The sequence below is a fragment of the Colossoma macropomum genome, unplaced genomic scaffold, assembly GCF_904425465.1.
Source record: "Colossoma macropomum unplaced genomic scaffold, Colossoma_macropomum, whole genome shotgun sequence".
NCBI lineage: Eukaryota > Metazoa > Chordata > Actinopteri > Characiformes > Serrasalmidae > Colossoma > Colossoma macropomum.
Window position 1 is genome coordinate 11689860 of NW_023494791.1, and position 17876 is coordinate 11707735.

General features: G+C 39.9%; 2 protein-coding genes across 2 annotated transcripts; both read right to left on the bottom strand.

Annotated features, from left to right (window-relative positions):
* Window positions 1-245: 245 nt before the first annotated feature.
* Window positions 246-11480, bottom strand: manba (mannosidase, beta A, lysosomal). Its single transcript, XM_036573871.1, is given in 18 exon segments — window positions 246-495; window positions 2685-2945; window positions 3095-3237; window positions 4378-4522; window positions 4604-4768; window positions 5463-5681; window positions 6994-7161; window positions 7272-7358; window positions 7444-7561; window positions 7866-8017; window positions 8097-8207; window positions 9036-9205; window positions 9370-9391; window positions 9393-9494; window positions 9585-9755; window positions 9887-9992; window positions 10175-10269; window positions 10885-11480. Coding segments are annotated over 18 exon segments (2679 nt in total). The 5' UTR covers window positions 11104-11480; the 3' UTR covers window positions 246-270.
* A 1768-nt stretch (window positions 11481-13248) lies between these two features.
* On the bottom strand, window positions 13249-17616 carry si:dkey-20i10.7 (uncharacterized protein LOC799792 homolog). Its single transcript, XM_036573418.1, has 4 exons — window positions 16993-17616; window positions 16234-16325; window positions 16056-16120; window positions 13249-14726 (listed from the first exon to the last, which is right to left on the bottom strand). The coding sequence occupies exons 1-4, from the start codon at window positions 17188-17190 to the stop codon at window positions 13615-13617; spliced, it is 1467 nt and encodes a 488-aa protein (XP_036429311.1). The 5' UTR covers window positions 17191-17616; the 3' UTR covers window positions 13249-13614.
* Window positions 17617-17876: the final 260 nt, after the last annotated feature.

The following is a 17876-nucleotide window of genomic DNA, read 5'->3' on the forward strand; positions in this document are numbered from 1 at the left end:
AGAGTCGTTTATGTGATGTAGTTTTTTTTTTATTAAGATCAGGACATAGTGTTCATCAGGATTTACACATCATTTCAAGTTTCCAGCTTTGCAAAAGAAGTGTTTGGTGTCTTTATCTGGTTTAAATATGTGATCAATGAGTCATTTTTCAACCTGAGCAAATACAGTCTGTTGCACCTCAGAGTGCTCTATGAGTGCAAAGAAACTATGGCATTTATGCACCTGTCTGATCTCTCTCACACACACACACACACACACACACACACACACTCAGTATATATCCCTGAGGGATGTAATGTGCAGTTTGTCAACAAACTCCTTCAAGGTCGTGACTCTCCATGCAGTGAAAAACACGGTGTAATTCCCAGACATCATCAGGAAGCCGTTATCATCGAAGACTCCAGGAATGTCTTCCACATCCAGCCAGACAAACAGAGCAGGTGAGGAACAACGCAGGTTCACTTTAAATCTGTCCCCAGCTTCCTCCACAGTGAACTGTCACACACACCACATGTGCACACACAGAAGAAGAGCTCTGCATAATTAAGTAGTTAAGATGTAATCAAAGTCATTCTGAGTGGTTTGATGTTAAATGCTCCGTTTTATAAAAAGAGTCAGAATTGTTTATAGTGGTGGCGATAGGAACCAGATGTCTGATGAATGCCTCTAAAGTCTACATTACAGGACGTTATTACATTAAATGGTTAATAATAAGCTGTCTCATGCCTGAGACATTGTTTTAGAATAGTTTTGAGATACAATTTTGGTCTATTTTTACAAAGCCTTTCATGGTGAAGAGGAACCTGCAGGGTGTTGCAAGGCAAAGCAGTACCCAAAGAAAACTTACTTTTTTTTTAGATTTACCACTATTTTACTACATTTCATATAAAAACCCGGAAGACACACGAGTTTACTGGCAGTTTTGGATAGTAAATAAAATATCTATATTTGTGTTTTAGGCACTGTAACCCCTGGTTCCTATCATCACCACTTTAAAAATGAAGGCTGGAATGAAGTCTACAAAATTCTCTACAATGCACAATTCCACATCATTTTTGCATGACATTGTTTACATTTCAACCACTGAATTTTGAAAAATCAACAGAATTCCCCTTTCTATACCTCATGTATAGGAGTATGATAAAAAGAACTATCAGTGGTAAAAAAGTAAATCTGTAGTAATAAGTCTGTATCTGTGAAAAGGGTATATGTAACATACAGTGCCTGGGAAAAGTATTCAACCTCCTTAAAACTCATCAGATTTGTCTGGATTTCTTTGACATTTTGTGCAGCGCAACATTCTATTTTAAAAGACTGACCATCAAAATGAATTAATGTAACGTGATATTGGTTTTGTAAGAAAATATTCTGTGACAGAAATGACTAACTGAAAAATGCTATTTGCATAAGTATTCAACCCCTGTGCTATGGAAGTTTCAAGTTTACACAAATGAAAGATATTACTCTAATGAACACAAAATTCCCTTTCAACTGGCCTACTACTTGTATCTACTTGTGAAGCAGAAAAAAGTTAACATTTTTTGGATAAAAGGCCCCCTTAGTTCAAATACCATTGGTCAGACTCTGAATCTGAATGAAAGCTATAAAAAGAAGACTAAAAAGCATTTTATGGCTTATAAAGTTAGAGACAACTATGAGGTAATGGAAGTGTCATCCTATGACAAGGCCGTCAGAGCAATAAATTGACTGTGAGGAAAGCCACAGAGAGGCCAACAATTATTCTGAAGGAGCTACAAGGAGCTATGCAGTTCAGTGGCTGAGACTGGAGTGAAGGTGTACCCGCCAACAATATTACAAACTCTGCATACAACTGGACCCTGGCTAGGAAAACACACCAAAGCACATCTGGAGTTTGCTATAAAGATCAGGGTGATGCAGCTAAAATGTGGGATAAGGTTTTGTGGTAAGATGAGACAAAAATGGAGCTTTTTGGACAAAATTCAAAACGCAGTGTGTGGCGCCAACCTAACACTGCCCATTCCTGAACAACCACCATCCCAACAGTGAAGTATGGAGGTGGCAGCATCCTGTTGGTGGATGCTTTCCTGTAGCAGGGACTGGGTATCTTGGAGGATGAACTGAAGGATGAATGGATGGTGCAAAATACAGGGAGATATTACAAGACAACCCACTTCAGTCTGCTAAAAAGAAAACCCCACCTTTCAGCAGGATAACGATCCCAAGCACAAGGCCAAAGAAACACAGGAGTGGCTGAACAACAATAGTGAAGTCCAATCTGATTAAGAACCGGTGGCACTATCTGAAAATTACAGCCCACAAGCATCATCCAACTAACCTGAAAACCCTGAAGCAAATCTGCCAGGAAGAATGGGCAAATAATCACTTCCAAACAGTGTGCAAAGCTGGTACAAACTTACCCCAACAGACTTACAGCTGTTACTGCAGCAAAAAGTGGTTTTACCAGGTACTAGTCCAAAAGGGTTGAATACTTTTGCAAGCAGCATTTTTCTTTTCTTTTCTTTTTTTTTAAGATCTGCTGACAAAATATTTTGATTTGAAAATTTACTTTCAGAGCATATTGGGTTTAAATAAAATATAATGGCTTGAACAATCTGTGTCACTTGTGATCCAGACAAATCTGATTACTTTAAGGGGGTCATAATTTTGCAAGGCACTGCGTGTTATATCTGTTGAATCCTCACCGTGATTTTGGGTTTCTGAAGGCCCTCAGCATCTTGTGGGGAGCTTAGGAACAGATAGTTAGTTGGGCTTCTTACAACATCCCCTTGGCCACTGACATCAAAGATGACCACACATGTGTACTGAGTGCATTTCCCGCAGTCTGTTAGCAGCTTGGAAACTGGACACTGAAACATCTGTGTGACTCCACCCCCTTTCACTTTGGTCCAATCAGACTCCAGAGAACACTGTGGAGTAAAACTGTTCCAGCGGTACAATTTCACCTGTGTTCACACATGCATACACACACAAACATAGAAAGAGGAAAGAACAATTTAAAACTATAAAAATTTAAAATTATGTGCAGCCAATTCTATTCAAACTTGTAATGACTGTACAAGCAGGGAGTAGGGAGACAAACACATGCTCTTACTGTAGCTTTCAGAATGTAGTCTACATTCCTATCAGAGACAGCATAAAGCAGAAAGTTTCCATTATCCTCAACCCCCACTGCGATAAGGGGACTGAAGAAGCGGACAGCCCAGTAGTGCAGCATCTTCCATTTGCCACCGAACTCTAAGCACACATATAGACACAACATCCGCTTAATTAGAAACATGATGGTTGTACTTAAACTCGTCAACCACTTTATGAGGCACAACTACCTCTAGTTGTGCAATTACAGCTTGTAGCCCGTCAGTTGCTGTGCAATCAATTAGCCCTCCATCTACACCATTCCAGAGGCCTGCACAGGCATGAAATTAAAGCCCAAACTCACTGTTGTACAGGAAAAAACAGCCCGAACCCGGTCTGAGACCTGATATTTTGTTGGGATCTGTCGGGCTCAGGTTGGAAAACAGATCTCTATCCTATTCCTCACTGACTAATTGATTGACTGATTGATTCTTTTATTGCCTCATTTCAGTGGTAGATGTTTTCAGTGCATCAAGATGTAATTCAACTCTGTAGTAATACAACACACATAAACATACAGTGCAACACATACCTATAATAAACAATACAATATACAACATATAGGGGAACTATGGAAAATTACACAATAATTTCATCAATGCATTTTCACAAAGGCTGTAAATCTTATATATACATTACTCAGAATAGTTAAGTAACAATATCGCAATAGGGTGTGCTGAGCATAAGTGGAATCAACTGAAGGAAGAGGTATTACAATTATCTTTGAAGCTTTACCAATATCACCTTGTAATTTATTACGTGTTTTAAATAGCTATGTTTCCGCCCCAATTTGTAACTGTTTCTGGCCACTTGGCTGCAGTGACAAAGACAAATTCATGGTATGGTAGTGTGTGCGCTGCTGGTACAAGTTTATCAGATACAGTGGTGTTGCTGGGCTTTTTACACGTCACTGTCGCTGCTAGGTTGAGAGTGGTCTACCACCCAAAACCTCCAGCCAAGAGTGGATCTGCAGCCACAAACTGACCAGTAATGAAGGGCTAGAGCATAACAAACACAAACCGTGCATAGTAACAGATGAGCTACAATCTCTAATTGTACACCAGTAAGTTGGACCTACAAGGTAGGAGTTTGTGTAAGTGACCATTGTGTATACACAGCCATCTCCATAAACGCAATTAGAACTTGGTACTCCTCAGCTATCAAATGGACTGAAATCTATCAGGCAACAGGACATGTACATGACCCAGTTATAATTGCTGTGGTGCAACTTGACATACTAACCGATAGAAGACCAAGAGGGTGCCTGCCAGATGTCGTTCAGCTGCCAGTAGAGGGCGCCCATGGTGTGTCCTTTGCCCTCAACAATGTCACTGCGACTGCGGCGGTAGAATTCTGTCTGCGTCTTCACACACTGAGCTTGCATGACCTGCTCAGGCCAAGCATAATCTTATAAATGTGTACTTCTCAGACAGGAATAATGTATGTGTGTTGGTGTGTGCATGTTTACCTGGGTTATGTAAATACTGTCTCTGTATCTCTGCACTGGGTCTGTGTTGTTGGGAAGGATATAATGTAGTACTGCTTGCAGAAGCATCTGTTTGTTGCCGAGGTCATGGTGCTGTCGATGGCTTGAAAAATTGCTTCTGAAATCCCAGTCCGCCGGCACTGAAACCTGTTAACACATGTCAGGTCTATTTAATTGGCAGCCCAACCCAGCAGCAACCTCCAGTAGCCCACAGGCTGTCACAATCATTTGATTAGACAGAGTGCAAGAGTTCTGTAGCCTATAACTATTAAAACACTGACTTGTTTTACCATATGTAAACAAGCTGAATTGCAACAAAACTAAAATGGCTTAAAATAAATGTGAATATGTGTGAAGCTAAAATGGCTTTAAATAAATGCAAAAGTATATTTGTATATGGGTTGCCCAAAAACCCTTTTACCCTGTTCTTCAGTGGTCAGGACCCCATGGATCCTCACAGAGCAGGGACTATTCTCAGTCCAGCAGTGACACTGAGGTGTTTAAAAACTCCAGCCGCACTGCTGTGTCTGCTCCACTCAGACCAGCGCAACACACACTAACACACCACCACCACGTCAGTGTTACTGCAGTGCTGAGAATGATCCACCACCCAAATAGTACCTGCTCTGTGGGGGTCCATGGGGGTCCTGACCACTGAAGAACAGGGAAAAAGAGGGCTAACAAAGTATGCAGAGAAACAGATGGACTACAGTCTGTAATTGTAGAACTACAAAGTGCACCTATATAGTAAGTGGAGCTGATAAAATGGACAATGAGCGTAGCAACAAGGAGGTGGTCATAATGTTATGCCTGATCTGTGTATATCTATGGTGTGTGTTACCTTTCTGAGGGTGGAGAATGAGGGCCAGGACTGAAAGCCATACTCAGAGGCGAAGCGTGTGCGAGGAAACTTCGTCCAGTCCCAGCAATCAGTGACATAGCTGTAGAAGTGGACATCTCCATAATGAGGGTCATATGGGTCATGGGCCACCCAGCCTTCTTTCTCAGACTCCACTGCATTCGTTGGGCTAGACACTAGAAAAGGCCTTGTGCTGTCCTCCTAAATTAATACACAACAGTGTAATAACTAAGAATATATGGTTAAAATAAAAGCTGATATATTGTCGCTGTCCAAAGAAAAACAAGTATCTCCAAAATGGTAACTTTACAGGAGAGGGCAAAAATATTCTTTACTTTTAATGTAAGTCAATGTGAATATATTCTATTCCAAGTAATTTTAGAGCATTGTTATTGGTCCATTCATCATGAAATTTCCACATGATGTAAAGGACAGCCACAGTGTCCAAACAATGCTGAAAACTAAAAATCGACAAAAATGGAGATACATGTTTTTCTTTGGACAGCGATGATATGTAGATATAATTTTCTCCAGAAAAATGTCTGTAAAGAGGTAACAGGTAAATGAATCCTATTGAAATCCATGCTGTGTTTCAGTGTCTCAGAATTTCTCGCACATGGGTTACGGGACTAACTGCAGAGAATCATAAACTGAAAACAAGAACATTTCATTACATTCTGTTCTTATGAAGCAAATTCTGTTGCAATGAAGAAGTTCCTCAATTCCAAAAATGTTGGGATGGTAAGTGAAATGCTGATAAAAACAGCAAGCAGTGATAAGAAAATTCAGCTTGATCTGTATTAAATTGAACAGTACAAAACACTGTACTTGTTGTTTTATCCTATGACCTTTTTATTTTTTAGTAAATATATGCTCATCTCAAATTTAATGTGTTCCAAAAAAGTTGGGACAGCAGTATGTTTACCACTGTGTTACATCAGCTTCCCGTGTAACAACCCTTAATAACCGTTTAGGGACTGAACTGATCCAGTTTAGGACATTAACTGATCCAGTTTCGAAAGTGGAATCTTTGGCCATTCTTCTGTTATAGAAGTTCTCAGCTTTACAGCTGTACAGGGTCTGCACTGATTATGCACCACAGAGGGTGAAATAACTAAAATGCTTGTTGAGGTCTGTTGTTCTTAAACTGCTGGATTATAACTGATTTTTTTTTTAGACAAACTTCAAACCATCATTGGTCGTAAAGGATTAGGCCTTTTCTGGATGCTCCTTTTATACCCAAGCATGATGGCATCACCTGTTTAAGATGTTTTTTGACAACATTCCTCATCTTAAATGGCCAGTCACAACTTTTTTGTAATGCTTTATAGGCATCAACTCTAGAATGATTATATTTACAAAAAGCAATAAAGTTGATAAGGTACAATTAAACATCTAGTCTCTGTACTGCTTTCGGTAAAATGGGCAAAGTGGATTTACAAAAAAAATTGTAAAGGAAATTACAATTTTTACACTCAGTTTAGGGGTGTGCGTGTATGTGTGTGTTTCTAACCTGCTGTACAATCTGTCTGATATTTTCCACATACAAATGAACATAATCATTCACATAGCGTTGCCTCTGTGCATGAGGAATAGTAAACCAGTTGTCTGCTATGGCAGCCTCGTTCTCATTGTTCCCGCTCCAAATGACTACTGAGGGGTGGGACTTCAGCCGTCTCACCTAAACAACAACACACAAACCAGAAAAATGTGCAAGTTTGGACCAAAGTGAGGGTTGCACGTTGTACTCGGTCAGCTTGTTAGTCAGCTTGGAAAGGAGTACAAATGTACCTGTTGAGTGACCTCTTCTCGCACTGACTGAATGAAATCTTGCTCTATAGGATATAAGGCACACGCAAACATGAAGTCCTGCCAAACCTGAAATGAGCATTAAGAAATGAAAAATTATTGTCAAGCAGTAAGTGTGTAACAGGTAACAATGTCATCATACAAGAACCCATACCATGATGCCAAGCTGATCACACAGGCTGTAGAAAAGGTCCTGTTCATAGATCCCACCCCCCCAGACTCTCAGAACATTCATGTGTGCCATCTGTGCAGAGACAAGCAGTTGAGTCAACCTAACACACAGACAGACAAACAGAAGGCACAAAAGACATAAGCTGGACAAACAGAACTCAAATTAGCATGTCACTGTTCAAAAATCATACTTTTATAAGAGAAAGGCAAAAACATTCTTAACATTACCATGCAGCTGTCATTTTCCAACAGTGTAAAGAAATGGACTTAAAACAGTTTTGATATAATAGTTATAATACATTTAAGTTAGTGTGGAACTTATCTATGTGGTTGTTTCTGATTTATTTTGTACACAACAAATCAAGTGAGAATTGGTGTGTGTTTTAAAAGTGTTAGGAGCTTTACCTGTCAGCTGTAACCTGGTCCTGAAAGGCGTGGGCCGGTATCCAGTTTGAACCTTTCAGAAAAATGGGCTGTCCGTTGATCCGGAAGTAGAAGCTGAGGCCAGGAGATTCAAGAATAGGTTCCTGTACCAACTCCACAGTACGGAACGCAATCTATACCAAGAAACATAAGTTATTGAAAGAACCTGGGTGAAAGAAAGAAAGAAAAAAGACAGAGAATGCAACTTCTTACCCATCTCTCTGCATTAAATGTCTCTCCACCCTCCATGTTGATATCTATAACCAGTTTTATGAGTGGTTGTTGACCATGTCCAAATGGCCACCACAGATCAACTGTAACATTCTTGAAACACATACATTACATAGAAGAGCTCTTGCATTACATTAATAAAGCAGTTATAATATGCAAAACTATATAATTAGCTCTATGAACATTTATTTGTTTCTCTTAATTTGGCACTGAATTGAATGGGAAAGAACCCAGAAATACTAAATACTACCCCAAATTACCTAATATGCTATCCCAAACTCACCAAACATAAAAAAGTAAAGCAATAAGACATGTGTTACAGTGATTTTACACAGGTAAGGGTGCTACAAACCCCTTTCAAATGTTACGTAGTTTTTGCTCACCAAAATACCACTGCAACAACACTGCTAATTTTCATTGGTACCTATATGAGACTTCCTGTCTTTTATTAGCACCAAACTAATATACATAGAGTACTACAAAGAAATTACTGGCAGGCACTGTTTCAGTGCATAATACGTCTGACAAATAGCCATTTAGGATACAGCCATGTGTGTACAGCTCCATACTGGACGAAGTGAGTGTAAAAGCCATAGATTAATAACTTGCATAGCACAATATAGGGAGTGGGAAGCCATTTGAGATTCAGCCTGGCATTAATGCTTTGCAAGGCAGATATGACTTAAACATGGACATTTGAGGCATGTATGCATGCATGCATGACATATTCTTATTGCTGCAGTTTGGTAGTCATAGGTGCGCATATATTGAGTATTTTACAACACCTTCGAACACAGCTCAGCCAATCAGATTTTAAAACCAGAATAATCCATTTCATTATAAATGATTTGGAAAACTGTGTATAAGCTGGAGTGGAATGTAAATTATTACAGTCAACCAATAAGCAGCATCTTGCCTTACCTGGTTGATCTGGAGGACAAAGGATGCATTGCTCTGGCCAGGCATGAGAGAAAGCTGAAACTTTGCTGCTGACTGTAGCTGCGGCACAGACAGGAGGACGATTCCTTTTGAAGCTACAGCAACATCAAAGAACAACTCCACCTCCACAGTCCAGCCTGAGAGGACAGTGTCTGGAGTGACAGAGGGTGTCCCAATAAAGAAAGAGTCAGAAAGAGAACTTAAGAGGTTTGTTAGATTTATGCATGAAATTTCTTTCTCCTACAAGAATTTGGTTCTTTTTAACATAACCTTCATTTAACGATGTGAAGGTCCAAGAGAGTCTGGTGAACTGTACCATATTTTGGACTAGGGACGAAAGCTCAGTAGCCTGAGAGTGTCAAAAGACTCCAGACGAACATCCTTCCAGATGCCAAGAGTGGGGAAAGATGGGCCCCAGTCCCAACTAAATGAGCACTGTGCCTGAAACATATGCATAAAAATCGAAGTCACCTAAACTTCAGCCTTGCACGTCGACTAGCAGAAACCAATATCAAGGAGTCTTTATTATACCTTTCTGATAAAGTTCACGTGACACTCCCCTTTCTGTACAACAGGAGGGCATTCTGGGGGCACACTGTACGCAGTGTGGGCTTGCTGTTTTTCTGATGCATAAGTGACAGCTGACATAAGCCACACCTCCAGAATATTCACATCCTTGAGGAGTCCAGCAACTTCAAAGTCCTGAGAAAGAATAAACACTTAATGGAGTGCCTTCAAGCCCTTTCCCTGATTAACAGGGAATTAAAAGGATAAAAAAAAATATCACAGATTTACAGTTTAAAGTGGCTGAGAGTAAGTCAGTGTTTATGTACATATCTCCGGAACATGTTGTCTGTCTTTCCGATGATGATCCCATTGAGAGAAATGGTGGAAACAGTGTCCACCCCTTCAAATACTAGAACAGCCCTCTTACTCCCTCTGTTGAAGAACAGAATAAGGCATATAAACTTCATCTGGTTTTTAATGCATTATAGAATTATGGAACATAACACTGGCAGCACTAACAACGTGCAATTGGCGTTGACAAATACATCAAAATGGCCAGTCAGTGAGAGTGAGTTAGTGCTGAAAGTGGCCGGTGGTAAAGTAGGCTGACATACCTGACAGAGTCGGACAAGGAGAAAGAAGTGGTATATGTCCAGTTGTCAAGAGAGATCCATCTGTAGGCCAGATCATTAAACCGATAGTATGGATCCTGTGGGCATCCCAGAGTAGTATTTAGATCCATTCTATATAGAGTCATCATGCGTAAAATGGTTCTTTGCGTGGTGAAATGGTTCTTCAGAATAATAGAGAATTTGTTGTATATGAAACCATCTTTTTTTTTAAAGAACGTAGTACAATTATACTACAACGTCTAGTATTGTCATGAATTTGCCTGTTTTCAGATGGGATAGATCATTTAATAAATGTTAACTCATTTCATCATTTAATCCAGAGGTGCCCAAACTGGCTTATGGAGATCTACTCACTACAAAGAGCTCCAATCCAACCCAGACCGGACACACCTGACACACCTGACACCTGTTTTTAATATTCCCTGTCCAAATTCAGCTTCTGAATGGCTTGATTAATAAATGAGCTGGACCAGGTGTGACAGGGCAGTAAGTAGATGACACTGTGCAGGACAGTGGGTGCCCTCCAGGTCTGGAGTTGAGAGCCACTGTGTTAAAGTTTCAACAGCAGGGTTGATCTCCATTGACAGGGCTGGGCAGCCTTTTTTTAACTGTGTGACACTGAGTATGAGTATTTTATTTAGTTAAAACCCCTAACCTGATAAAATGAATGCATGATAATCCCTGCAGCCCACCTCAATAACTCCGTGTAGCTGCAGAGCTGTATGGACACATCCTGGTACTCCAGCGCTGAGGGACAGGGAGCTGTTCGAGTTCCTTAAAGCCCAAACCCCGTTCAGACTGAGCTCAGCGACCCCCAAACCGCCAGACTTCACTGAGACTAGAAACAGCGCGCAAACAAGCACAACGCTCAAAACATTACAGTGCACCAAGGGTCGTCCCAGACGGTCCATGTTTGACGCTAAATGGTTTGAAAAATCCCCCCCAAACCGACACTCATCTCTGTACTGAAAGGAGCCTCGGGCTGTAAATCTGAAAGCAGCGTCAGACGTTTAAGAGCAGACAGTCACTCTTCCCGGTTCAGTCACAGGAGCCGTCAGCTGACAGACCGATAGTCCAGCTCGGTACGACTTTCTTTTCAAAACGAAACTCAAAAACACAATTTCCACCTCAGTATCGCTACATTATTTCATATTTCAGTACTGAATGCGGTGTAAAATAAGAATAAATGTCTAAGAAGTGGATCCGGGAAGTTCACCATCACACTGAAGCGCGCTGGTTTTGGTTTTGAAGCGTGTGGTGTTTACGGTTGCTTTAGGTGAGCGTTTTGAGCGTGATGGCTGCGCAGGAAATGCGCAAATCATGCAGAGTCATTCCAAATACAAGGGCTGAGAAGAGGCATTCAGAATACAGACATGAAGTATCTGTGCTCAGTCCAGGCTACGTTTTGTAAAGGCAGTATTTAGCTTTGGCATTGTACTGGACTTATGCATGCATGGCAAGTTACATAGCTATCATTGACCGGAAATCACAATACTACTCATGGCCTGCTGCCATCAGGGAGGAGACTGCAGAGTCTCCGGGGCAGGACCAGCAGACTGGGGGACAGCTTCATCCACCAGGCTGTCAGGATGCTGAACTCTCTCCCTACTTCATATATATATATATATATATATGAAATAAAAAAATGAACAAAGTACAACAGCTGAGTTTTTCCCTATGTACTTTATTAATATGCATTCTAAACGCATTACTTTTTACACAATGGAATACTTTACTGAATTCATTTAGGACAGTGTATTCAGTATTCAGCCATCACTACTTTGACCCAATCCTGTCTAAAAGCCCCCCTCACTGCAGAACCCTCAAAAGTGCACTGTGCAATAGTCATATAGTGCACTATATAGTGTCTTTATAGATGTCACTATATAGTGCACTACACTCCTGGGCCAAAAAGGGCCAAGCCCAAAATATAATGTTTTTACTGATGTTTTTACTACTAAAGGGTTTCTGGTGTAATACGTGTATGACTGCATACAAACTGACTTCCAGGTTGTTCATACTGACAGGCTCTTGGGTGTTTTTCAGTTGTTTGGCCGTTTACTGATGGCATTTTATACTAAACAGGCAGCTAAGATAATATTCTAAGAAATACAGTTGACACAGAGTTTTGGTGTAAAAGGTGTCTAAACTAGCTCACTGACAAATCCTATTCAGGATCAACTGTGACTACTTGGTTCAGCACATAATTATTCATTGTACATATGTGTTTAGAGATGGATAGAAAATGGATTCTTATTCTGACCTGGATTTATGTGCTTATTTATGTGCATCTTGTAATTAACTTCAGTTCTGATCCTAGTACTGACTCTGACTCTTTTGTTCAGCTATAGTTATGACACTGTTTTATTTTCATAACAATTGAGATTTCAGTTCTAATAGTTCCACCTAAAAAAAAAAAGCTCTGTGGTTGGATTTCCCTGAGGTTTGTTTCAGATATCTTAACACCTATCTGTGACTTTGTACATTTTTAAACTTTTGCATTAAACAAGACATTTTTTACCATGACAGAAAGTAATTACTCAATTTTACATCTGCCCAATGACCTTTCTGACCAGAAAATAAATTAATTTATGGTGGTCTCTGACACTGCACAATACTGAACTTACTGTGCAGTTTTGTATTTGTAGTTTTTTTGTGATCTTATTGTATCTCTTAAAGATATACTTGCCCGTTCAGTTCAGTTTAAAAGACAGAATTTGAAAGGAAGGTTTTGGTTAACTCATTCTGTTAAGAACAGTGGTACTGCTAATTCTATACTGGACAAGTGGGATCAGTAAATACTTATAAATAAAGTGTGATCAAATCAGAAATCTAACAGATGAGTTAGTGCTAGATAGACTGTAATAGTGTTTTATGATATTATAACGTTAGAATGTTCCTTATCGAAGTTCCACAGAACTTCATAAAGTGACAGAACTCAAAACTGAACACAAGAGAAAACATGTCATGACAGAACTCTCAGATAACCAGTATGTATTCCACTTGTTGCACAAACTGACCAGCGTAGCCTGTAAAAAAGGGCAACATGACACATCTCCACTTTAATTTGTTGAGTTTTATTTTTTTCCTGCAGTAACAATATAATGAATGTTTGCTAGTAAATAATCAGGTTTTGATATATAACTATCAAAGAGTACAATCTCAGTCATTTTGTGACCTACAGCTACTGTGTATGTACAGTTCATATTTACAGTAACAATCAACATTTTCTCACCCGCAGCTCAAGTTTTGGAGGTCAAAGATGCAGATGTTGAGTTCTTAAATATGATAGGGACTTCAGAAGTATGACAGGGACTTGGGCCAATCAACCCATTAAAATAGCTGAGCGAGACTCCATATGGAGTTGACTGAGTTATGAGGTAAACAATGCATAGGGAGAGGTTTTATCCTCTTTAAGTTACCTACTGACCCAAAATGTGTGGCTGAAAGTTTGTCAGCATGCTGACCACAAACCAAATCTGATTAATCTTACCAAGTGTGGAGGTGTGAATTTTATCAGACACTATTTTGAATTTTTTTATTTTTGCAACAGCTCTCTTGACATTTGCTTTGTGTTTTGCCATTTTCTTTGTCTTCTGCTCACTGCCCTTTGTAAACGGGGGTATGCTGAGGCACAGACCAATTTCCTCAACATCTTTCTCATTCTGGAAGCTTTTGTCTGCCATCAAAGCATCACCTGGGTGTAGGTAGCCAACCTGAATGAGACTGTAAAGTAGAGAGGTGATGTTGCATTGCTGAAAAATGTCCTTGTCTGAAATTGATCCAGCGTAAAGCATGGACACAAATAATATGGATCCACGAGGATCGCATGCAACTAGCCCTTTAAGCGTGTTTGAGGATTTGCCATCAGAGACGGCCTGACTGGGGAGCAGCAGTGACGTTGGTCTTTCAAGCTTCAATTCTGTACAATCCAAAAGTGCAAATGTCGTGGGGAAGTCTTTCTTGAAGTTGTCTGGCATGCGAGCTGTGATAATGTCCCTGTGTGGCCATACTGGTATCTGACCCAGCCGGAGGTATAAGTAGTTTATCCAAGCATTGAAAATTAAGTTTGTGCTCTTCACATCAATTTGGAACTTAAACGCCAGATCCTTCATGTCATAGTTGTTGCGCAATTTCATCAAAACAAGCAAGAACTGATTGCGAAAGGGCATCTTTTTTGTGTGCCAAGTTTCCTTTCTGTAGGTGAGAGGAATGTGTGTTTGTGGAGTTATGCAGTCAGTGGGGACTCTAAGAAAAGCGCACAGACGATTAAACATGTCAAAGGTGAATCCAGTACAAAATTCAAAATAATTAGGGATGTTGCTGTTATTGATTAATTCAGGTGTCACACTGATATACTGTAATTCAGATAGTTGCTTTTTCAGATGCTTAATTTCCTCAGACTGAATGTAGGCGGTCATTCTCAGTGAATCCTCTACAGATGTTGATTTGATTTGCCTTAGTGCCATGCCTCCTGTTCCTGCCATGATGTCCACACTTCCATACGGGATAAGGTCAGCTTCACGTGCCAGAGCTAGAAGTTAGATTCAAAAACGAAACATGACAGCACTCAGTTTTCTGTTGAACACATATGCAATGAAAGCAGCTACTAATAAATATTTTTCCTATTTTGTCATTATGTCTTCAACTAACATTTTTTAACCCAAAATGTGGTTGCTTTGATATCCCAATGTGTTTTGTGCAGTGACAATATCAAGCCAGCACTTCAATACAAGCATGAATTCACACTTCACCAGGCAAAAAACACAAAGACAAACTCCAAGCTGGGACTGAAAACATGACCAGTTAACTGCTTCAAAATTCGCATAGTCATTAAAATGGAAAATGTTGCTTAATATATCTCCTTCTACCTTTCAAAAATCTGGAATCACATGTCATACTAATAATTGTTTTTTTAAACTTGGTCACTGCTATTCGAAAATGAGGCATTCCATACACTATTTTTCATCATAAATTCATTCTCAGTGCTATACAGCTTTCTCAATTATTATGCCATCACCTACAGCTCTTCTCATCACCCAGAAGTTCCTTAAATTGTATTACTTGCTACTACTGTTATATTACACCTACAGAATATTAGCTTAATTTCAGAATCATTTAAATGTAGCTGCAAGAAAATTAGTTTTATATTGTGTTTATATTGGGTTGGGTTGCTAGAGTGAAATGCCCTTTTAGTGCCAGAGATATGCGCATAATTGAAGCCACATTCTTTTGAACATTCATCTATTTGGTTAAACAAGCAGAGGAAATAAACATTTTAACATGACTTTAAGCTAGACAACGATGGGTTCTTAAACTCAGTTGCTGTGTCCTTAAATGGCATGGATAGACCTTATTTACACTTTTAAGCTAAAAGTACAACTTCATAATCATTTACATAACGCATTTAAATTTAAAAATGCAATACATTTGCATTTTAATTAGTAAAATGTCATTTCTTCTCAGTGCTCTGTGAGCTGACAATAGTACTTGTAGTTCACCAACAATTTAGCTGCACATCAAGTAAAGATGCTCTTGTTTTGACAGAGCAATCACACTTAACATCCCTGAAATGACCAGTCTTGGAAAATGTGTGTTAACCTGCAGGTAAGTCTGACCTTGATTTCTTTGACCTTATAATAATTAATAACCTAGCAGAGATGTTTATGAGCAGACTGGGCAGCCTGTTTATTGAAGACTGTTTATTGAAGAGCCTTGCAACTTTCATATTAAGTATTTTTATGCAGCTGAATAGTGAATTAGTAGCTCACTACAATGTGCCTGATTAACTGCTCACTTAAAAAAGGTTAAGAGGAATGTTTGTGATAAACTGTTGAATAGATACAACAAAACTGAAACTTACTTGTGTTGTCGGGTGGAATAACCTCTGTACTTGCATTTATGGTTTCCGTCAGTTCGCACCTCTGTCTGCATGGCGCACGCACACACATTTACACACACACAGATTAGAGACATATATAACAGCAAGCCAGATAGCTAACATTTTATAAGCCAAATAATATGTGGCATTAATAGGTTACTTTTTCTTCGGAGGTGATCTGGGGGTATTCTTCTCATCCAGTGCATCCAGTGGATCTGGGAACTCTTCTGTTGGGCCTCCATTGACAAAGTGCTTAAATACATTAAACATACATTAATGTTTTTTAATCTCAACACAGGACAAGCAGAACCATTTTCACTACACAAAAACACACACAAACGCAAATATGACATTTATTAACGTCTATTTCGTTCAGATAGGTGTATTATTATTATGAGATAAATGCACGGCATGGCATGGTCACTGGCCCTCTTCTTAATTCCCCTGTCTAGCTCAACTAACTGGTCACTCTTTTACTTGCATGGTCCTTCTGCTGTCAGCTGAATATTTCTGGTTAGAGAACTATTCTGAGTTAGTCTAAGATCTCTTTAGGCATCCTCTTTGAATACAATACCTCTAATAGTAAAAAAAGACACTTTCAGACTATTTATGGCCTTACATTTTTAAAACCCGTTTAAAGACTTAGTAGACTCCTTAAGGATCAGCGAGAATCCTGAATAACATAAAACGACAACGATGGCATCTATCAGTTATTAGCCCCAAGGGGCTTGACCTGAGAAAGTAAGATAAAATAACACCTGTTTCTAGTGAAGAAAAGGCTCAGCAAAGGATAACTTCTAGCACTACAGCTAACTTCATGTTTGGATTGTTAAGATTGGGACTTTTTACAGGAGTTCATTCATACACACAGGTTATTCAGTCAAAACATCTCACATCACCAACTAAACAGCAGCCTTACCTTTGAGCAGACGTAGGTGTTCTTGCTGATGGTGTCTATGTTCAGCCGATGTTGTGGTCTACCACACAGACGAATCCAGAGCTGGCATTTCTGAAAATTTGTCTTTGGTTTAGGAAACGGATAGAAAGAGACACCCTCTACTCTGTTAGGGTATCGTGTGTCGCTTCTACAGTTCCCCCACACACACCGTTTGACCATATCTGGAGCTCAGAATTCAAAATATGTCCGTAAGAAACCGCTTGCGCGCTTCTTAATAGTCCCGAATGCTTGACCGAAAAAATGGCGGATAGTAACAGTTGCTATGCAGTCATTGGAGAGTCAAGGGAAAGAAGGAGGGACCTGGGATCCGGGCGGGGCGGCTACACTTTGGCTGTGTCCGAAACTGAAGGCAGTCGCCTTGATGCCTTGCTGCCCAGTCGACTTCACGAGTCAGCATCTGTGCTCTTAAAGAGTCACTTGTTAATTCATGGACCATAGCGGACGCTGTGTCGTGAACGGACTGGAGGACGAACTGGGAGCTACTGACCACTGAGACCTCCATCAGCAGTCCAGACTGACCGACTCACCGTGTAGCGCACTACTCATGTAACAGGGAGCGATTCCGAACACAGACCCGTCTCAGCCGCAGACCGCCGCTGATCAGCCAATCAAATGCAGAACTTTTTTTCAAGTTCCGCTCACGGGCAAATGGAACTCCGCTGGCTGAATTGCGTCACACATTAGGGATTCGGCTGTCAAAATAAAAGTTCTGCACTTCTATTCCGCTGCTTTGAAGCTCACCGTACACCGTCAGGAAATACTTTTTAAAAATCTGTTGTCGTCTGATGCAATTTTAACAAATAACCAAATCAACAAATTAATTTGGATAAATATGTATTTTTCAA